The sequence below is a fragment of the Ornithodoros turicata genome, chromosome 5 (assembly GCF_037126465.1).
Source record: "Ornithodoros turicata isolate Travis chromosome 5, ASM3712646v1, whole genome shotgun sequence".
Lineage (NCBI taxonomy): Eukaryota > Metazoa > Arthropoda > Arachnida > Ixodida > Argasidae > Ornithodoros > Ornithodoros turicata.
Genome location: NC_088205.1, coordinates 940,901 through 963,566, shown reverse-complemented (window position 1 = coordinate 963,566; position 22,666 = coordinate 940,901). Strand labels below are relative to the sequence as shown.

The following is a 22,666-nucleotide window of genomic DNA, read 5'->3' as shown; positions in this document are numbered from 1 at the left end:
CGCAAGTACTTGGCAAGACAACGAAGCCCTTGCATCTGGTGGGCATCGTTCGACCACGGTCCGAGGGTCTTCGCGAGGTTGAACGGCAGTTTGTCAATAGGTTGCATAGAAACTTCCATCAGTGCACGCTCGTGGTGACACCACCACCACCAACAACAACTTTATTTCGAAATGAACGTGGTGATACCGTAGTCTGTGTGACCGCCTCAACGCGGCTGAGTGCGTCGGCGACAATATTGGTAGTGTCCTGTGCCCTCCGTCGCGCTGTCTTCGACCCCATCCATGCCTTAGCACACCCTGGTGTGAGTGCCTCAACCGGCGTGATTCTCCGCGGTTTCGTATGGCCGTGTGTACGAAAGGACATTCGTCTCTGGGTGCGCGCCTGTACCGTGCCAGCTGTCGAAATGTCATCGCCACACTGTCAGGCCTCTTGGCACATTTCTACCGCCCACGGACCGTTTCTCGAAGGTCTACCTGGACACTGTGGGTCCACTACCTACGTCCAAAGGTTTCCGATACCTACAAACGTCGCGGATCGGTTTACGCGATGGCGTGCATGAACCCGCTCCCATGGCTGACGCCACCGCAGAGACTGCCGCACACACATTCCCCGGCACATGGATTTCCCACTTTGGTGTCCCTCAAGAAGTTGTGACGGACAGGGGCCAGCAATTCGAAGGTTGCCTCTTCGTTGGACGAACAATCCGGGGTAGTTGTATAGGTTCATGATGGCGAATAGTAGCAAGAAGACAAGGACAGGGTAGAAGTAGACAGGACAACTGCAGACTCTCAACTGAGGTTTAATCAAAGAACACAGCATTTTAAACGCTAACATCAAGGTCACTGACTATCACCTAAAAATATACGCAAAGGACAAAGGTTGCTGCTGGCATCAAAGCCCCCCTGAAACGCTGGGACAAGTGCATTAGTGCAGCTGGTGATTACGTTGAAAAATAAAACTAATTTCTCGACTCGAACACCCCTCGTATCTAATTCATTCTAACACGTGGACTTCTGCCTCTTTTCAAATACATAGATATTGCCCCCCCTTTTTTTTTTTTTTGAGAGGACTCGAAGAGAACAGCTCGGCCTATAGTACTTTTCGTTTTGTTGTTTATGCATAAGCAACCAGTTCGAAGTACTAGGTCGCAACGCGAAGGTCGCAAGATACAGATTTCTTCTATTTGATTTTTGATTTGATACATACTTCCTGTAGAATTGCGTCGAAAATTCTGGGAGAAAGGCTACGTTGTGCGGGGCCTACCGCTTGTTGACTCCGAGGGTCCGGAAGTACGATATCAGACGCAATTCTACAGGAAGTGTATATCAAGCCCAGAAGAAACCCCTATCTTGCGAAAGCTTCCATTCTTGCCAGAGCAACGAAGTTGACCGAACAGCGCCAGACGAAAATTTTCATCACATCTCTTGCTCTGATACCGTGTCCACAAACATTGTCCTTGCGGAAGGCGACAGGCCTTCTGGATATCCTATCGTTTTGACTTTGGCTCGCCAAACTCCCAGAAGGGTCCCCGTGACCTTATCTGGTGTACTTGCATCTCAACCTTTCCCAACTCTTATTGGCCGAGGTCCTTGTGTGCACTTGAACTCACAGCAACTGCCCGCAAGCCCAACTTTACAGCCACAGTTGCAACTTGATGACTTCAATAACCGGCACGAGAGAGCGGCAAGCTAAGTTGATTTAACGCATTGAAGTTCAACGTGTAGCTTTCTTCGCCGCGTTATCTCAAGACATGGGAACATCTTGTGTGAACGGAATGCGAAGACCGGGTCTATAACAAGTTTAACTTACAGCTAGTGACGTTGCGAAGTTGCATAATGGTTGCCGGGGGCACCCCGTATTGCAGTGAAGAGTACGAACGGAGTTATCGCGAAGTTGAAATCCCGTTTTGCGAAGCGTTAGCCGTAGCTAATGAAACGGAAGGCCTGTGCAGTGAGAGCACAAATTTCAAGACTGAGAATGGCGCAGAGTCGGAACTTCTCAAGAAAGACGCAGGGAAAAAGGAGGGTGTAACAAATCGACAACGGATTATATTGGTCACCTTAGCATTTGGACATTTCTGTGTCGGAGCCAGCATCTCGTTGCAAGCGCCGTTCTTTCCGCACGAGGTAAGTTTTTTTTTTTTTTTTTTTTTGCTTGAGCAAGCATCTCTTTTTCCCCTCTGGGTCGTCCCTTATGTCTGTCTTAATTGCGCTCACTGTATTAGTTAAGTTTCCTGCTGCTGCTTCGAGTGACAGTTTCGCAGCCAACTCACTTTTTATGTACGCGTGGTATGAATGCGAATATGAGGACATTTGAGTGAACGCTCTTTCTTTCTTTTTCGTGTCTCTCAGATTTTTTTGCGTTCTTGTTTCCACCTAGCCGGTGCACCTGTCATGCTACTACAGTTTGAATTAAATTACGAAATTCTTTCTCCTAGATACTGAATAGTTTTCAGTACGTTTTTCTATAACGTTTGAATACGTTTTTACATACGCAAAATACGTTTTAATTTTCTACACCGCCTTTTTGGTGCATGTAAATGCTATTTGTGTAACGTTTCTCGAAGCATTTCACATATGGAAGTTGATCAGCAGTTAGTAGGAGCGACATGGCAAATAGATTGCAGTGATTACAAAAAGGTAAAACCCGTAAAGCAACTTAAATCTGTGATTGCTGTAATGGGTACGAGTTGATGAAGGTTGGATGGTGCGCCATATATTACAGCTAATTACTATAGAAAATTGGATAGAAAGAATTGCTAAACAGCAAGCGAGCTAGTTTTTCTTGTTGTCGTCATTCCCTATGGTGTAAGGGACCTACTCTTATGAAGACACAGAAGTGGTATTACAAGTAATATTGTGATATAATCTATAAGAAAGAGGGACGACCGAATAAGACAAGAGTAACACTTACGTTACGTAATACGTGACTCAGTTGATGAGGTTGCCAAGATGTGTAATGCGAAATGGTACGCACTTGTGAGCTACGAACTAGATTGTGAAGCTGATTGCTCGGCATTTTGATTTTCGATATTGTGTTTTCTTCTTTTTTTTATTTTTTGGATCTTGATTTATTTTGAGCAAAACGCTAGTTACGTGTCGCAAGAGCAGCTTCTACGGAATCCATGTTGAAGAGCACAAGAGAGACGTAGAGAATGTATTACCGTGCACCGAGGAAAACATGCGCTGTCACATTTTTATTGCTTTTTACACTGCCAAACTTGTTGGTCGACGACAGTTGCTAAACTCGATAAGCACAGTTCTTCGTGATACGATAGCTAGGACAGTCCTGTCCATTTTATAGTCTCTGGGTGATGGGGGAGAGAGTAACATCATTGGAACAATAAATTCTCAAACAAAAGGACCTACTAGGCTCCGCAGCAACTCTTTTGAATTTTTCGAAATTGCTGACGTGGTATGTACGAAGAGTATATAGATTCTCAATGAGAATGTCAGACAGAGTTTCTGTCTCTAAAAAGCGATCTAGCTTTGTAGCTAGATCCCCTACTTGATGGCAGAACATTGTACTTACACTTTATTCATTTTATTTATTTATTTTATTTTATTTACGTTCATGGCCCATTGAAAGCTGGGTCTCGTAATGCGGTAAATAAGCGTACAGCTCACAGTTTATTTCCCTCTCCCTGCGCTGTGGTTGTCTACTGCGCCGGCCAATGGCGGTGCCGCAGCTGGTGTGACTTCATATGTGGGGGATGCCATTGGCGACATCCAATGTACCACGTGATGTTGTGGCGACATGGAACGGTGACGTCATTTCGTTTCGGTTAGGCTCACCGTATCACCGTCAACGCCACAAAACCTCCCTGATACAGCTGCCGTTGTAAAACGACGAAGACATGATGACAAGTACATCAAAAAGGGGGACGGAAGGAGGGTCTAATGATTGAATGAGAATACACAAGCAGTACAATGTATTAAAGGTTCAAGTGCAAAGGCACGACTATAGCTTGTCTGTCACTGGTTATCTTGTCACTGCAGCCCTTAATTCGAAGTTCTGAGCGAACACAACAACAGCCTCGAACTTCCCTTCTGCAGCCATGTAATCGTACTCACTGTGCATTGTCCTGCTTGGACCGTTTATATGTTTTCTTGCGCCTTAGATATTCAGTGACCTCAGGGAAACAAAAGGCTCGCTATTTTCGCAGCAACCATCCCTCGAGTTCGGTGCATAATGGTTGTAAATTTCCACCAAGCCAAAGCACTCGCGAATGTCGCGACGAATTCTTATCTGTTTACGTTACGTTCTGTGTACATCACTCTACCAGGACGCATATCGGCGTAAGCGTACGCAACGTTATCTTCGTGGAGCTGCACTCAAAAGATGTACAAACTGTTTGTAAAATAGCCACTCGTCATCGTAACACTGCTAATGAAGTCGTGAAGCCTTATCTATAAGCACGTCATCCCTTACGTAAGTACGAAAGGGAACAGCCAGACTCTTCAGTCCACAACTTTAGCTTTGTGTGCAACTCTGGCCTAAAAATCAGAGAATTATACGTGAAGATTTGTGGAAGTTTGTGAAAGTGTGTAGCACTTCCTCAATGAATTCGCTCGAAAGTTCCCGCAGGGTGGCGCTGCGGTCGCTAAAATGGCGGCTCAACGAATCCGGCGGAAATAAAGGTCCTCGCTAGGGTCACTGAATGGCTTCAGACGGAAATGCCGTCATCGTGCGGGATATTAGTATAGAGGGATGACGCGTCCAATGTAACTAAAAGGCTTGAAGGAGCCGGGTGACATTGGCTTAGTACTTGGAGAAAATGATTAGTGTATTTGATGTACGACGGAAGCTGTGGGGGTATGTCCTTAAGTAGACAGTCCACAAAGCAAGAAATATTTTCTTCTAAGAACACATGCGCATTCAGCATTTTAACCTGGCAGCAGGCGCCAGCAACTTTGCGGCATGGTGCACGTCGCCTATGCACGTCGCTTGTCAAAGAACCCTCGGGTGGACAAAATTTATCCATAGCCAGGCCACTGTGGCGTTGTACATGAGCATATCGTGCACACGATGTGGTACATAGTTAACTTCATCAAAGAGAATCACATAAAATGTTCAGAGTTTTTCAGCACGGCAGATAAATATATCAGTGCCGTATTCGTCTTTTTAAAAACGTTCAAGTTTGCAAACGAGATCAGCAGGGCACAGGTACGTTTCAGTGCACTTTTCGGTAAACTGGTCTCGTGTTTTTGAAAAATTATCCCACTGCAGAGGCCAGGGATAATGCCCCTGTGTTAGTGGGCGGACACTAAGTCTGCCGCTTTCGCAAGGGCTTTAGAAGCGGAAAAAAGGAGCAGGAAATGTGTTTCTTAGTTCCGGGCCTGACCTCTCGCTTTCCTGATGTCGGCGAGTGCGACCAAGTGCATACCGCCGGCAGTCTTCCTTTTTGCACTTCTGAACGCTCATATCACGGCACACACACATAAAAAGAAACAATGATGAGATGACGAACGAACGAACGACGATATCACGAACAAACAAAACGGCAGATGTATTTTCGTTCTCTTTCAGGCAGAGCGCAAGGGTGCTACACCTACACAATATGGATTTGTGTTCAGCGTCTTCGAGCTCACAATCTTTTTCGTAGCACCACTATTTGGAAAGATTGTGAGTTGATGGGTGAGTCATTATCCTGCCTGAAATTAAACATGAGACTTTATTGTCCCATGAAGGTGGCTCTCGTTAGACCCAAGTTCATGCTTATGACCGGCCTCTTTTGGGTTGGAGCAGCGAGCATTCTTTTTGGGTAAGCAATGAATACAAAACTTAAACCGTATAACTGCCTCAATATGTCTATTTCCGCAGGTCTTTAATCGCATGTCCAGCGGGCAAGCCTTTCCTTTACTTGGCAATAGCGATACGTGTTGTTGAAGGCTTGGGGACAGCAGCATTTCAAACAGCAGTCTTCACCATCGTGGCTGCTGAGTTCCCAACTTCTGTGGCCACAGTCTACGTAAGTCATCTGATTATAAACACAAAAGTTTACCGAGGTTCCGAGGTATATAGATGTCCTGAGGTAGCGATTCACGTCCCCTTTTTTCTCTTTACCTCATCACCACCCTTCGGCTCGATGATGTAATCACTAAAATAATGTTGCTATTCTTACCCTGAACAACTGCATTGCTTCATGCAGTTCACAGCAATTGCGGTATCTTGATGCACAACTGCCTTCCCCATTAATCAGCATCAGTGTATTTGTTGTTGTTCTCCGGAACGAAAAGAAAGTACTAAGGGGAATTCTAAAATTAAAAAATCGAGTTTAGTTCCAGAACCCCCAGATTGCTTAACGGTTTTAAAAGACTGCTTAACGGTAAATTTTTTGTCGACAATTTTATACTACTTTCTATGTATACCAAGAAGAATGGTGGAGAGATATGGAGCGGTCCTCCTGCCATAACGGCGTACAACTTAACAACTAACTTGAATGCTTTTCTCCATTCCGTCGTATACTTGCAGTCTATTCAGCAAACAGTATTCGGTACCGGATTGGTAGCTGGACCAACCATTGGTGGCGCTCTCTACCAGGTACAGTGGTTTATTGTCAAGTCCTATTGAGAACTCTGGTGCGCGGTGAAATATCTTCCTCACTAAACTTTATTCGTTGCAGCTTGCCGGATTTGCACTGCCTTTTGTTGTTATCGGGGCGTTGATGCTTATCAGCGCTATCATCATTTACTACCTTCTGCCACCACCAGGTATGGATCTTTTTCCCTTTCCCGCCGTGACCTTGGACCTTTAATGGCGGCCACAGCATAGGCTTGGGTGGACTGGTAAGACCGCCATGAAAGGTCCAAGGTCGAGGTGGCAAGATGAAGGGATGGCGGAAATTTTCCCAGTAGACCTCTCCTTGTTTGTAAACATATGACAGCGCCAACAATTTGGTGGAACTATGCTCGAAGCGAACAAGGTCGCGCCCGAACGTCACGGTTTCGAGGGGATTATGATGGTCCTACTTTTCTTTCAATAGACCTCTACCCGTTTGTAAACAAATGACGTCATAATGTCCGACAGCGCCACGATTTTGGTATGGTTGAACTACGTTCAAAGCCACGGTCTTGAGGGGATTACGATGGTCTCTGAAAAGGACGCGGTCCTACTTTTCTTTCAATAGGACCCAGCTCTCCCCTTCCGATCTGTTTTGGTTTCGGTGTGTCTACCAACGTCATGAGGACGTTTCTCAGGTAGAGCTCTCTTCAGGGACTCTAGGTATGGCGTCAGTGACGGCCACCAGTCAAACCACGGCCTTGTAGCAGTTGAACTGTAACGACCCTACAAGGAGCCATAGAGTGCCTAAACTATTTTTGATAGACCTTTCGTGAGACTTACCCCCGAGTTCGTAAATATGGCTTCATCTCGACTTGACTTGCCTTGGAAGAGCACCAATGCAATTCAGAAATCTTGCACCGGCTTCAGTTCCACATGCGCGGCCATGGAGACAGGCCACCGTCATCGCCTCTCTGTGGCATACCATCATCGCCGGTCGGGGCTCATGTAGAGGAACAACACCTCCTCTACACGCTCCCTTTCGATAGGGGGGCTCCAGCTTCGGTTGCTGAATGTACGTTATCGTTAAGTATGCTTCAGGCGGTCGAACCGTTACTGTTCAAGGTATTTGTCCTGTAGATTTACAACACGTCACTTGAGATCGCACATTAGCGCTTGATTTCTCAGACTAATGATGAATCATTTCACGAGCACGTAGCATTACATAGCCGCTGTCAAAGCAGACGGGCCACTAATATGGTGTCTTATAATAATTAAAACTAAATTCACGATTTTGACACTAATTGGATGTATGGGTTGATGTGTGTGCCTGTCAGTTTCTCACGTTTCAACGTCCAGGAATGTCGAGTTTTCGTATTTTTTATTTTATTTTTTCTTTTCGTTTTTAGAGGAGCTGATAGACTGCAGTAACAAGACAGGGCAACTGTTGAAATTCTGGTGCAACATAGGCGTTCTTCTGAACGCTTACGCCATTTTCACAACCTTCCTCATCATCGGGTTTAACTCCGCAGTATTGGAGCCTCACTTACGTCAGGTATGTCGTGTGCCTGTTTATAGTGAATAAATTTAGGGTGTATAGGCTGAAGTTCAACAATGCCATCTCTTTTTTTATCCGCTTCTGTAAGCGGTGATTACCGAGCCTTGCTTGGTCAAAATAATTGCGTGTATCACTTGATCTGTCATTTCCTGCCTTTCGGTCATTGCAGTTCAACCTCCAACCCGTCGTTCTTGGACTGATATTTGTACTCAACGGATCCGTGTACGCCTCAACTGCCTGGATATGGGGAAGACTGGCCGATAAAACGGTGTGCAAGTACTCAAAGAAAATGTTTTATTATTGCACCAGCACCAGTGTATGAGTTGGGTTTGTGCGCCTTGACATTCTGACGTGATATATTCTTTCCTTTTCATTATTTTCTCAATATAACATTTTTCGTTCTGATCCCGCAGGTTTGGACAGACCAACTGACTGTAGCCGGCTGTGTTCTTCTGGCTATTAGCCTCTTGCTTTTTGGTCCTGCTCCTTTCATTAACAGCGATACGTAAGACCATTCTCCAATTCAATTCAATCCAATATTTTTGGTCTTCTATCACCATCGTGTGGTAGGGCAAGGTGGGACTAAATTAGACGCGGGACGAAACGCGACATTTTGTGCTTGGCGCCATCTACCTCTGAAGCATACTGCTCGATGCTATCGCAGATAAGACTGGTTTAGAGCCCGACGGCGTAACGACGTGCATCGCCGCCAGTGAATTCGAAGTTGGACGACACTCGGCGGAGCGCAGGGCAGCGGCAACGCGCGACTACGTCAGCCGTCGTCGGGGGCACACCGGGTACGGCACTGTGGGAAGTGAACACAGCGCTATATCTCGTGGTAGACAGCGAGCTGTACACGGCATGGGCTCCGGTGGACTCGCATTTCCCAACATGGCGTCTCTCATGCGTCCTGGGTAGACTTCAGGGGGAACTGTGCCGGCAGTCTCTGTAACCCAGGGAAAACCTCAGACATCTCAGCCGGTGTTAGAGAATCGCCCGTACACATCACTCATAATCGCTGAAATAGTGTTGTTGTTGAAGTATCCCCAAACTAAATTCTCACCGAAATAACCTTTGTTGCAGGAAAATATGGATGGTGATGCTTGGACTTGCCGTGTTTGGCTCCGGCTCTGGTGGTGCCATTGTGTGCCCATTCGTTGGGAGTCTGAGAGACACCCTGTAAGTAACTGTAAGCTTGAAACATATTTTATTCAATTCATCAAGTAGCAAAGGCCCCGGTAAAGATATCCCCAAAAGACACCAAGTGGTGGAAGATGTCGGTGTACGTCCACTAAGAAAGCGCTCAACGCTTGTCGAAGATGAGTTGAGAGTTGCTTCGGTCCCGCCTGGAGACGCTCCTGAAACGGAGAAAATCGAGAAATTGCTCCTAGTAGCTACATCGACGTAGAGTACCGGTTTGGGACTTTGATCGTGTGCTCTTTCCTGTCGGCGGCGATGTCATCCTCCGTTTCTGGGAGCACGTGTGCGGCAGCGCATGCGTAGGAATCATTTCCAATGGCAGTGGAGTATACGTGTCTTCTTATTGAGGGATGCTATACTGGCAAAGCATGGTGGTTTTTCGCCATAATTATTGTATCACTCGGAGAAAAAGTGCAGGCGACCAATTTTAATAAACGCGTCAGGTAAAACCCGTTGGTAATTCACACACCAGGTTCCGAGGGTGCCAGAGATTTACCATGTGACGAACGTCCCTGTGCGGTAAAAATAAACGCGAGGGATTCGTCGTTTCAGAGCTCGCGGGTTTCCAGATGATTTATCCACATACGGCCTTGTATCATCCCTCTTCACTTCATCACATTCGATGGGGTAAGTCACTGATCTCGGAAGGGCACTCAATTCAAATTTATTCAACGAAGCCTATACTCTGTCTACAGGGCCTTTGTGGGACCAACACTTGGTGGATACTTGTTTGAATCCTTGGGCTACAGGTGGGGTTCTATGCTTTTCTTCATGAACGTGATTGTGTTGGTAAGTCCAATTGAGGCTCTTTATATTTTTCACTTTGATTTTGTATTGTAAAGTGCACTATAGACATCAGGCGCAATATGTACATAAGTGTGCATATATGTGTGTATAAGTCTTGTACATAAATATGCATTTGTGTACTCGGGCACGTTTGTAGTAGCCGCAACAACACAACGCGCCACTTTTGCAGCGCACGACTTCGCGCGCTGCAAGTGGCAGTGGTTCAGTTCCCTCCGGCTAAATCGAGGCAAATAAGCATCAAACATGCTACCAAGAAAATGCATTGTGGAAGTCGTTTAATGATACCAAGCATTACAAAGTCTCAAGCATTACTAGTACTGCGTGATAACTGCAGGTCATGGCATCCGCCCCTGGTAGCAGATAGTATAGTGTCTTAGCAAACCATTGATAACGTTGCTGTGTCGAACCATATCAACCCGAACCAATCAGTGGATAAGATTCTGAGTCACACACGACTGCGGTTGGTTACGAGAGACACGATAACCCTACCAACGGTTTACTATAACTACCTAAGGGCTCGATAGATAACGGCAACCCTATTGGGGCTATAACTTGTACAAGGAAAGCCCGCCAAGGTCAATAACCACTTTGCGGTGATAATCGCTTTATTTGCTCTTTGAGAGCTCACTTCCTTTACATACCAATATCTCTCGGACCGGGATTATAAAGGGATGAAGCTAACGATGTATTTATATTGCCTTTCAGATAATTGCCTATTGCGTGTTCATGCTCGTGAAGCGATGCTCGCAGAAAGCACGTGCACCGCTTCTCAAAGGCGTCCAATGGCGGCGGCAACTGTGACAGAACGCGAGCCGTAGATTTTATTATTTCAGAATACTCGGTTACCTGCATTTATACTACTAACTTTTCACGTCTGCGCAGTGCTTCATGATGTACTTCACAACGCATCAGACACCGCAATGTAAAGTGTCTTTGTCACCCAGTTGTGTTGTTGTGTGATTACTTTATTCCTTTATTATGTTTACTTGAAATCGAAGCGGGGAAAATAAATACGAACGAGAAAAACTCTTGACCGAGTGAAAACCTAACGTCCACCTAGCACGACGCATATGTACCAAACAATTTTCAACACCAACGACGGTGGCAACACAGCAACCGGCCACGGCTTACCAGATTCAGAGCAAAGTCACGACACCAATTCACGGATGCTTACCCTGGCCGAATGATTCTCTCACGTGATAACTGTTATCCAACGGGATCGGAGTACGTGTTTTTGCTCGCAATTTTCGTTGAGTGGTTATGAAAAATATCGAGATATTTAACCCCTCCAGCCCTATGCGTAATACACACCACCGGACACTTGGTGTGAAGATATATCTACGTTTTTGTCTCGAACGATAGGTGCTCCGCGAGAGTCGTGACAAAAAGAAAAAAAAAAAGAATGGAGAACGGCTGAATAGTTTCTGATCTTGGCCAAGTATACAAGTAACCTACGTCGAATCATTTCGACTTTCCCCGTGAAGCTTCAAACGGGACGCAGCGGCACAAAAAGGGACATTAAGTGCTTAATGGCTTCAGTTTTAATGTCATTCGTGCGGAGCCACACGGAGATTTTTAAGTACATTTGTCCGAATTGCAGTTTCTGATAAATGGGATCGCCACAACTCATTTGGCGATGAAATGCCTACTCTCGCTCCCATTGTCCGCGCAGAGTAACAATCACTTTGTACCGTTTGTCAGTTCGGGAAAAGATTATTTCATAGTTTCAGGTCACACGAGTATTCTTCGATGAAAGAAAAGCTGGAGTTGTTTGAAATTTTCACTGACAAAATCAAAAGAACGCATGGCGGAGCCAAAGGGCGGCATCGACATTATGGCGTTTAATGTCATTACAAACTGCATGATGTGGGGCACGACGTTCGTGGATAATACCATTCGGGTTCCTAATGGCATTAGATGCGTTCTGAGTCTGTTTTACTCCAGCACAACCCTGGTTGTCTCTTTCTATTTACAGGCGAGTGTACACACTGATATATACACTAATTTGTCATTAATCTCGTTATCTGTATAGCCTACGACAAATGGTTGCAGTATTTTGTTGCGTGGCCTCGATTAATGGAGATATGGAGATGCGACGATAACACACTCGACAGCTGCCGTGGTGGCAACTGCCGAACGTGTTATCGTTGCATCGCTAACGGTACGAAATGTACGACGATGCTGAAAGGACGCAGATTTCCGAAATCTGAGTTGTAGGCAAATTTCCACAACGAAGACGACTGAAGCCAACGTGACACCGGCCAGCCAGATGAAGAGCAAAGCCATGACATCGGCAGTTTTCAAAGCTGCGTACTCTGAGCCACCGCTAGTTTTAACGGCACGCCAACTTCGGTCCATCAGGGACAGTTTCCAGTGGTCGGCCATCCCGGATTCTGTTATCCATCGTGACCTACAAAACATTTTTTTTAGATCGATCGAAGTAGTTTGCGATAGCTGTCTTTTATCGCTGTGGCTATCTGGCTTTCGTATCCAGCAAAATCAGTTAAGGATGCATTAGAGATATTGCTGTCGTAAACGTGAGTCTTCTATTTACATGCATCGAAAAGAAGAAAGCCCAGCGTAAATTGCAGAGAACGGCTGTGGGAAGAATTAAGCCAAACACAGCATTACTTGTGTCTACCAACACTCAAGCCATGATCTGAAGGACCAGTGGATGATCTGAAGGAATATAACCAGGGTGAATGTGGGTCCGTGTGTCTTTCGTTATGGTAATTTGACGAGAGCGCTGGTTCAGCTTCTGTCACTGGCACTTGCTGACGTTGCGTTAACTGCTGTCCTTCAGAAAATTCGATGATCTCGGGAAGGTGGATTGAAGCGGAAGCCTCGGGTCATGGAAGAACAGTAGTGAGTTTTAGTATACCGTTGATAAGGTTATCGTGGATAACATTGATAACATTATCGCAATCAGTGGACAGAATCTTGTCCACTGATTGGTTCCGGTTGATACGGTTCGACGCTAGCCACCGTTATCAACGGTCTGCTCTCTGCTTGAAACTGACGGTTCCCGACCTGGGGTTTCTGCTTCAATCTCTTCAGGGAACATGCTTCACCTTTCGTGTAAAGCTTTGATCACGTCTCTATCCAGATTCTTGTTTGCCCACATGCTCATGATCGGTGTCAACACAGGGTACTTTGCCAGATAGAATTCTCCACGAGGCAGTTGGCTGCTGTAGAATTTTCCCACCCAGTACACGAAGAGGAGAGTATCGAGGAAGACCACCTTTCTTCCAGCTAGCACGTCGTCAAATATGTCTTTTGAGAACACTTCCACTGAGGGCAGAATACTTTTCATGCGCTTCACTCTCTGCCACAAGAGCTGGTCATCCTTACGTGGTGATCTCTGTAAAACCCAGCAAACAGGTAACATTGGTGAAGTAGCATAACCAACACTTCCAATTACGGGCGCTGGCAGACTCCAGATCGGAGCTCAGAGCGAAAACCCAGAGTCACCGCAATTCAAAGCACGCTATTTTCCAACACGGGAGACAAAAGGTGACTAAGGTACAGGGAACGTACTAAACAAATGGGGTTTCCGTGCTGCTTTTCTAGTCATTTTGTTCTGCATATTAACATTTTCTAATGTGAACGGAACTGCAAAGCCGTGTTGTGATTCCGGAAGGTGTAGCAGCTTCACGTGCTACAAACATGTGCAGTCACCTAACAACACCTTTAAGACTTTTTGCGAATCACATTTTCCGTGTATATCTCGTTCCGTGCTTTTCTGAAAGCGTTAACACAGTCCAGAAGATAAAAGCTTGTCCTACACAACACGCAACACGACTCCTCTTGACGATATCGGCAAGCAGCACAGAACTAGATAGTGAACATTTTGACGTGCGAAATATGTACTGCGGTAGCGTACATCGACGACCTGTGACAAGCTACTTGTTGTTCTCGGTCGCAGATATTTTTTCGCAGACGTTACTGCATGCACAAAGGGGAGGTGTAGAGGAACCGGGTTATTCTGCGTGATCCGAAGCACGACACACACACTATATGGACACACGGCACTCTACGGGAGACCAGGGTTTAGGGTTAGTTACGATAGTCGCTGCTAGAACTGTAGTACTTCATACTTGGGGGAGAGGAAATGACATATTATAATCATCATGGCTACCGCAGTCTGATGGTCTATTATCATCTGCTGCTTGCTGTGCACGCTCTTTGTCGTAGTAGCATTGCCACAGCTTCGGAAAATCACGTGACGAAGAGAGTGCCAATTAGCGCCAAATTCAACAGCGAATGTCGGGCGACCGCCAGAACTACTACCTCACCTCGGTGCTGGTAGTACCTCCACCTTATACCCCGCCGCCGGCTACCCTACCTCGGTGCCGGTAGTTTTCGTATGTCCATGCCTCTATCTGCACTAGTAGGTCGTGATCTGGAGTACCATCCAATCACCACTGCCAACTTGCTGAAACCGTCCTCACCGTAAAGACTTCTTCGAACGTGCTTCCTCGAATGATTACTGGAATCAGCTTTGGTCGATCGAGGATATCTTGGATGCTGTCCACTCTAGGCAGCTCCTTTTGAACAGCCATGCTGGCCTTCATGTGACCGGTAAATGTGTTCATCATAACCACCAGCGACATCCACCAGAAGGCAATGATCATGCGGGAGGGATGGGACCTGTGCTGCCTCGCAGATGCTGGAACAGATGTGGACCGTATAAACCAGAATAATGTGGATATATCTAAGTACGTCTTTCTTTTTCTTTTTTTTTTTTTACTAAGCCACAGTTCGATAATAAACTGGGTGGAGATTGCGGGAAAAAGAACAGCAAAGTAACACATTGCAAACGACAAGGACACTGTATAGAGGGGCAAATGTCCTCACTTTTCTGGGAATGCATTAACATCGTATCATAGTGGGACCTACTCACAGCTCATCATATCGCGTCAACGTCACAACTCTTCATGGCAATCATGAAGTGAACTTGCCGACCCACATACTAGACCAGCACAAGGAAGAACAATAGTAAAATCATAATCACAAAATGAAGATTTGTTGTTGTTGTTGTTTTGACGGAATGGCAGCTCCCGCCACATGGTGTCGTGAGAATTGTACTTTTTGTCTGCCAATTGTCTGTATGTAAGAAAGAGAGAGGGTGAAAAAAAAGAAGTCCGTCTTAACTGCGGTTTTTACAATACCTAGACACGCATATAGGCGCATCCACGTAAATCCATGTAAAGATGGCAGCAAGGCTTAAGTGTGTTATGAACCATAATATGTGAAGCATTAAACATTGTAAACAATAACAACACCTACATGAATGACGATGGGATTGTAAGTATCGATTGCATAACAGCGCATAACGGCACAGTTGCGATTGATCACCTTCTAATACGATGTTGCCCAACAGCTCGAAGATGACGTCGTAGCATCGTTTCCAGAATGTCCGAGCGCTGCGGGGTTTTCCTTGCAAAGCCAGCAGTACGGCCAGAAACAGACTGATACCAGCGAGTAACACCCATATCTGGAATACGGAGAATCTTCTTCGGAATCGTGCAGAGTTTGGACATGTACAACCTCATGGTGTCAAATGAGAATGACGGTTTTCGCATTCACGCCTTGGCCATTTTGGAGTTGCTAGTAAAGACAGTGTCGCAAGAAAACTTTCAAAGGTCATGGTCCGGCGACATTTCCTCAACCTCAGGACAATGTTATTTATTAGACCTACCGCATGTAAAGGATTTCTATAGAAGTATTCCTTTGTGCGGAAATGGACGCACAATCGGGTCTCATTACGGCCCAAGTCTCATCACGGCCAATGTCTCATAACGAACAACAGGCTCGTTACGGAAAAACAATCGTTTGATCCCCGAGTGCCTCAATCCGGCCAAAATCTCCGTTCGGCAAAAAAAGAAAGAAAACATGCCATGTTAGCAATCACTGTGTTGTATGCTTCGCAAAGTTTCCATGAGGCAGGCAGGCAGGCCCTCATGATTTGTGTCATAATGGTGTATGCACACCCTACGTGACAGTGCAATATAACGTGCAGTACGCATGTTCAAACTATCGCGTTTGGTGGCATGCACAGTTGAGTGCTATTTCTTCTAATCGCACACTGTTGCCAAACTCTTGTGTCACAATTTCTCACATCCTCTTGCTATGCCACTCCGTGTATACCATATATATCACCGATATCACACGCTATAGTCCTGTGCGTGTACCATACCGTTGCTAAAAGACCATCGTACCACTGCCATGAAACCGTGGTCTTCTGCCTCATTCTTCTCCAAATAAGTAAATAATATCAGGAATCAGTTGGTAAGTAGTTTCTCAGGGAATACGAGACAGTCGGTTTGGATTGTCTAACGCGGTGGTTCTCAAATAACAGAGCAGCGAAACAAACGCATGCTGCTTCGCTCAGTGTTCGGTGTCCAATTTGTCAGCTATTTAAGTGCAAACCACACGTGCTCCGGTGAGAGTTCATATCAGCCGTTATGTCAACTTATATTCCAGTATTCTTCTCGATGAAACCTGGAGAAAATGCAAAAATTCACGAATATGTTAGGGTCGCAAAAGGTTAGCTTAGGGGTATGCCAGTAATGCGGGTTTAGCCGCACTATATCGCATTGTGGGTAGACCCGAATTTTACCCGTAATTCGCGGCGACATTGAATTTCTACCCGCAAATCGGCGCTGGTATCCGCGAGTAATAACCGCGGGTTACTTTTACCAGCGCACACTTTTATCAATGTGCACTGAGCACTCATATATTTCAGACACCTCGGGCACACAGTGCAGACTTGGCGGAGCTTTGGCCAACTCAACGTTGAAGGGCGTGAAAGGCGAACGGTGAATGTGTGATCACGAGAATAATGAAAAGAGTGCAGTGCGCAGATGTTGTAAACGAGTGTGTTATTACTTGGGCATCAAACCCTCCTATGTGGCCAGACACATCGGTGACGTATGTCTCCAATCTTCCTGCGGCATGAGTAGCTTGCGTATGGAAGTAATAAGGCAACGGAATAGCCGCGGTGCACCTGTCTTCTGTAGGGGTTATCGGGCCGACGGCGATATCAGCTTCCTAAGACGATGGGAGACAAAGAAACAAAGTACACGGATAGCACCCGTACTTAGGTAGTACTTTCAAAACACATTTGTGGAGAGTGATTGTTCTGAGGCTGGAACGTACGACAGACAAACAACAACACAAACATCAAGTGTTGAAGTACGACAGTAATCGAAAAGGCCAGACTGCAGCGGGATTTGAATCACGCATCTCTCGATTACCGGTCTAGTGCCTTTATCAATATTCACCAGATACCGCTGCCTGGTACTTGTGTCGTATGTATAATGTGCGTGTGAATGAGAAGAAATGTAGGAGAGTGTGTCATGATTGCATGTTAGGGCGACACAAAGACGTAAAACAACATAACGAAGTTGCATCCGGGGTGGTGTATAATATTCCGCTCTCATGTGGAAAAGCATATGTTGTGGAGATCAGCGATTCAGGTTACACGGTAATAATGTCAAAACAAAAGATGTTGTAAATTCCCAACTGCATGGCGAATCATATCTTGAAGTGTGGCTGAAGCCCGCGGTCAACGACTATTCTGTATCGATCTGTTGATAAACACGTGAGACATGCGGTAGAACAAACAAACAAAAAAACATAGGCAACTTCAAAGGAAGTTGCGTTAGTTCACCTATATACGGCGACCCTGACAAAAAAAGCAAACAGACACGATAATGCGGGTAAAGTTAAAATTCGTGCGGGTTGGTAAAGGAGATTCTATAATCATTAAAACACCCAGTGCAAGGAGAAGACAAAAAGGGAACAAAAACGTACGTGTGCCGTCTCGTTTTTGACCCCTTTTTGTCTTCTCCTTGCACGGGGTGATGGTGATAGGATAAAAAAAATGGGGGTGCACTGCAGGTCTTAACTATTTTCGAAAAAAAGAAAGACACATATCTCGTATGCTTGTTCGAGGTATACGTTTCTTTGTCATAGAAGCATAGTAAAGCTTGAAAGTTGCGAATTGGTTGTGTGTGTGTGTGTGTGTTCATGTCTTTGCGTCCCCCTAACATGCAATGTCACCATGTTATTCAGTGTGTGATAACAATGTGAAGCTCCCAGGCAAGTCGTCGGAAAGCAGATGCCAGCGGTAATACTGTTCATTAAAGGTTTTAAAAGAGATGCCAGCGTGGTCGAATTGGTCAAGGCGCTGGTTCAAACCCGCCGCTGTCTGGCTTTTTCGGTGGCTGCCATAGTTGAACATCTTATTTGTTTCTTCTTTTTGCTCGTTTCTTTGCACTCGCCACACGTCCCGCCTATTGAGGTCCGAAAATGTGACAAAGGCGCGCGTGTAACACAATATAATGCAATAAAATGAAGACGAAGGAATAAAGAGGAACAAAGCCATATGCAGGTCTGTGCAATGCATGCTATAGTCAGTTTGCTCCTCCGATCCGTCTCTTTCTTTGGAAGGTAAATGTGGATTTGGTACGCAGGCAAGAAGGAACCTGTGTCGTCGTTTCCTTTCCGTCTTCGAATCTCAGATGTTTTACTCAATTTCTTAATACTTCCAATTGAATTGCTACCTGGAAATTTAGAGTATATTATTGAAATCATTCGAAAGTACTCAGCAGCTATTACGATTTCTCTCGATCGAAAAACGAACATCAATATTTCGTGCATAGCTCTCATTAGCTTACATTTCTAGCGACCATGCCGAGCTGACCAGCCCACTTTCCATCGGCTCCGCGGCCTCCCCACACGAACTCCGGCGTTCGATGTGTCGTGTAACTGTGCAAGAGATTTCGAGACATTTTGTGGAACAGTGTTCTGAACCCTAGCAAAACACACAGAGAAAAGAGAAGAGATACCATCAGCTCACTTGAATTTCAGCGACTGTTGCAGCAGCCCGAAAGAGTAACCACACAAGCCGGTGTATGACTCGACACCCTTCTTGTCTGTCTTGACCCCGCAAAATGGATACATCTAGTAAGGAGAATCAGAAGACTTACTCAAATGCAATAAAAGGTATTGCAAAGCGAACTTCTCAGAACCTACGTGAAGTCCCGTAATACGCAGTGTTAAATCTCGCGGTCTGGGGCAAACCATTGTGACTTCCTCAGTGAGGCTCCTGCTCAGACCTGGGGCTTTACGCAACAGTTTTTCTGTGTGCGTGCGTGTGTTCGGAGTATTAAAAATGCACAATGTTTCCATACGTATATGTGAGCAGTGTGCCTGATAAAGTGGTCTGTTATCTGCCTAATTACGAAACGTACCGTTTGGGCACGATGTCTTTCTGACGATAATGCTTGGAAAATTGTTCCGGTGCGCCCATTTACTCGGGTATAACGACAGGTCTGTCGACGGTTTCGGATACAGTTTCCTCACCTGCTGCATTTATAAGCGAACGTTTACACAAGCTGATACCACTTCATTATTAGCCTCCTTATCTTTATGTTACAGATCGAGGCCTCTGCGTGTTCTTGCATGGCGTCGACTAATGAAGATGCGATGATAGGATGTGTCATGCTACCGTAAAGCGTAACTCCCGTACACGGAATACAACGTGAGCGAGAATAATGTGCACACGCCCATCTAACTCATCCGGGCTTCGGCACCAGCAGGCAGATCGCTCGAAAATAGCACGCCACCACACGGGCTTCAGTTTCTGCTTTGCGCAGATTTTTGGTTTCAGGACTTCCTAAATAATTCTTGCCAACTTGTATAAAGGCTACGACCTATACTGTGCACCTTTTTTTTTTTTTTTCATTGCAGAGGGGTGCAGCAACATTGGACTAGATTGGGAATAAAACGACATGAGAAGGTGATTTCATCACCCGATGTTTTGCCATTTCCATGATGAACCGTCTCAGACCCTCGAAAAGAAAGCACGACACGTGAGGCATTCTGCTACGCTGGGAACTATAGCCAGATGGCTCTTGTGTACACTGGAACGCAAGTTGCGATAGGGGTGAAGTATTAGTGAGTTTTAGTATATCGTACGCTGTCGCCTTTGCGTACGTAAGGAATAGCGTGGTGATTCTGCGCAATACGCGAAGCACTTTTTGTTTTGCGCGTGCGCAGAACCACCAACGCTATCCCTTCCGTACGCAAAGGCGACAGCGTACGATATACTAAAACTCACTATTATTCTGGACGGTACGAGTGCAGCAAACTACGTAAGGGTGCAAGCGAGCTAGTACACCGTTAGAACACGTCGGGAAGCGAGTTCAATTGCTCCTATCTTTTTTTCTCTCTCTTACAAACAAACAAACAGTTTGATAAGGGATAGGGGTAACGCTTCCATGCGTTTGAGGAGAGAGAGAGAGAGATACATGATGACGATGATATGAGGATGACTTCCGCTCATTGAGCAGAATGAGATTTTTTTTTTTCTGTGCTGTGGCCTTTTAGTTTCGCACCTCCGTTTCTTTGCCTAGAGAAGTTGACTCAAAGAAACCAGACTTGCTTTCTTTCTATCACGTCACAGCAAATTGTTCCGTTTTCTATGGCGGTGTCATGGACAGTACGTCTGTATGTTCGCCTTGGTCTCGGGCTGAAATAGAACACTCGGCTGCACGCCAGAAGACACGAGTGTTTACGAAGTATCACATGGTACGGTCTTGCGGAGCCAGACAATACATGTTTACGAAGCCCTTTCCGGTTCCCATAGGATTCTACGCATGCACGTAATACGAGATGCGCTCTGAACAGCAATAACAACAAATGATGCAGAAGTGATGATGACGTGGAATGTTTCCCCGTGGTAGCCACAGGGCTCTGCCACACTTCACAGCCGTTAATATGGGAGGATGAACGTTGAACTGGGAATATCATTCTTCAGCTATTGAGTATACCAACACGCCTTGGAAAGGAAAGGTTAAAGGAAGGGTAAAGGAAGTGAAGGGAGAGGATGGCTTTTTAAGCATGCGCACAATCGGTATACGTCAGTAATGTATACATGAAGCAAGCCGTCCTTTCTGGCTGACTTTTCCGGTGAAAATAAATAGATTCTTTTTATATGCAAATAAGTAGATAGAGCACACGCGACTACAGCGACCACCTAAATGATCGCTCAGGGACAGATAACCGATGGAGAAAGCGGCATTGGCGATGACGTTATGTGCATGGCAACCACGAGTTCTCGAACGAGCGATAACGATTTCAGTTATCTCTTCGAGCACGATCATCGTTTGCCTAAGCTGTCTGTATATGAAAAAGGGTTGAAACTTGGGCTAGTTGGTGATTCGTAGTTAAAAACGATAAAACCCTCAGTGCAGTTTTTTTTTCTTTTTTTATTTTTGGCTGGCTGTTCAGTGCCGTGTCCTCGTCTTTTTTTTCTGTGTTCCGTCCTCGCCTTTCGATGCACTGAGGGTTTTATCATTTTTAACTGTCTGTATAGGTTTTGAGATAGTCGCCGCTTCCTCATTGATGCCGGACAACAACTGCTCAGATAAGGGTCGTACTCCACTTCGGAACAGCGACCAGCGAAAAGCTATTACACAGAAATATCGTACTGCAGATTGTATTATATCATCGTGCTGCGCTCAAGGCGACGAACATGTCTGCCATGTCCCTGTCTCGGTTCTGCTGAAGGCATCATGTTGAGTGGCCCGACTGTCTTCTTTTTTTCTTCTCAATCTCGTTGTAAATCAACATGATAGAACGCAGTCTTTTAGAACTGTGGTTTTCACATGAAAAATTTGTAAACGATCTGAAGATCTTTAGTACGTGTGCGTGCGTGTGTCACAAAAAGGTCAAAATAAAGAGAGCACAGTAGAGAGAAACTGGGCTCATGGAGCTGTGTGACACCCAGAAGTGGTCTGCTACTTCATTTCTTTTAGTAGAGGGTCGAAACATCTTTTCCGTTGAGTTGAGTATGTAAAGAAAGTAGCACTGATAGAAGAGATAGTGAACGGTAATTTGAGAATGATTGACAATATTTACCTGGGCATACGTAGTATACATACTATGTGTGTGTCCCGACGATGTCTGCACCAACAACCCCAAATTTTTATTTTTTCCTCTATAAATTAAGCTTATGTAAGAACACTGTGCAAAGCAACATATGGAATGCAATAACATTTCAAGCAGCAACGGTGTCTCCGTCTATGTCTCCAGAACGGATTATGCCATTGTCGCTGGTGGCCTCTTACCTGCGTTGTCGTCGTGGGACGTGCCGACAGAAACTCAGGAGTAGATTGCCGCTACCAAAAGAAAGAGGCACGTTGTTGCCCTCACCGAGCGGCCTGATACGGTGGCATGATGCATGTTGCGTCCTGGATCGGCTTCACGGTGAACTGTGCTGACAGTTGCCGAAGAGCGGAAACATCAACAGAAGGATTACAGTGAATACGTGGCACTTAAACAAGAAGGAGAGAGCCCCCGTGGTAATCCTATCTCAAAGCATGGCCATCGATCCTTCAGCTGTCTATGAATTCTTCTTGTTACAAGAAAATTCGCCTACGTACAATTTACCGCCTGAGTGCAATTCACAGCACCACTTTCCACAGAGATAGGAGATATTTCTTACAGCCATAAGGGGATAGAGATAGTGAATGACTTGCACGAATCGCCAGCCTCTCCTGGTTGGCTGATACATCTCGTGTCGAGTG

General features: G+C 45.6%; 2 protein-coding genes across 3 annotated transcripts; one reads left to right on the top strand and one right to left on the bottom strand.

Moving 5' to 3' along the window:
- Window positions 1-1,362: 1,362 nt before the first annotated feature.
- Window positions 1,363-11,097, top strand: LOC135393777 (MFS-type transporter SLC18B1-like). The gene is made up of 13 exons (XM_064624034.1): window positions 1,363-2,127; window positions 5,531-5,626; window positions 5,692-5,765; window positions 5,825-5,972; window positions 6,476-6,544; window positions 6,627-6,714; window positions 7,912-8,057; window positions 8,230-8,328; window positions 8,474-8,565; window positions 9,144-9,239; window positions 9,813-9,887; window positions 9,956-10,049; window positions 10,773-11,097. Exons 1-13 carry the CDS (start codon window positions 1,837-1,839, stop codon window positions 10,866-10,868), a joined length of 1,464 nt encoding a protein of 487 aa, XP_064480104.1. The 5' UTR covers window positions 1,363-1,836; the 3' UTR covers window positions 10,869-11,097.
- Window positions 10,326-22,656, bottom strand: LOC135393778 (probable glutamate receptor). Of its 2 annotated transcripts, XM_064624035.1 has the most exons (8): window positions 22,208-22,656; window positions 18,934-19,037; window positions 18,752-18,842; window positions 16,959-17,120; window positions 15,426-15,564; window positions 14,519-14,736; window positions 13,139-13,428; window positions 10,326-12,477 (listed from the first exon to the last, which is right to left on the bottom strand). In XM_064624035.1, exons 2-8 carry the CDS (start codon window positions 19,035-19,037, stop codon window positions 12,141-12,143), a joined length of 1,341 nt encoding a protein of 446 aa, XP_064480105.1. In that variant the 5' UTR covers window positions 22,208-22,656; the 3' UTR covers window positions 10,326-12,140. The 2 variants fall into 2 exon arrangements, with proteins under 2 accessions (XP_064480105.1, XP_064480106.1); XM_064624036.1 differs by lacking the exon at window positions 16,959-17,120.
- Between the last annotated feature and the right edge of the window lie 10 nt (window positions 22,657-22,666).

Excerpts from the sequence above, each read along its gene's own strand:
- LOC135393778 (XM_064624035.1), bottom strand. The coding sequence starts at position 19,037 with ATGTATCCATTTTGCGGGGTCAAGACAGACAAGAAGGGTGTCGAGTCA. Across the intron at positions 18,843-18,933 it reads CAACAGTCGCTGAAATTCAA|TTACACGACACATCGAACGC; the intron begins GTGAGCTGATGG and ends TCTCTTGCACAG. Across the intron at positions 12,478-13,138 it reads ATCAAAGCTTTACACGAAAG|GTCACGATGGATAACAGAAT; the intron begins GTGAAGCATGTT and ends AATGTTTTGTAG.
- LOC135393777 (XM_064624034.1), top strand. The coding sequence starts at position 1,837 with ATGGTTGCCGGGGGCACCCCGTATTGCAGTGAAGAGTACGAACGGAGT. Across the intron at positions 5,627-5,691 it reads CACCACTATTTGGAAAGATT|GTGGCTCTCGTTAGACCCAA; the intron begins GTGAGTTGATGG and ends TGTCCCATGAAG. Across the intron at positions 5,766-5,824 it reads GCAGCGAGCATTCTTTTTGG|GTCTTTAATCGCATGTCCAG; the intron begins GTAAGCAATGAA and ends CTATTTCCGCAG.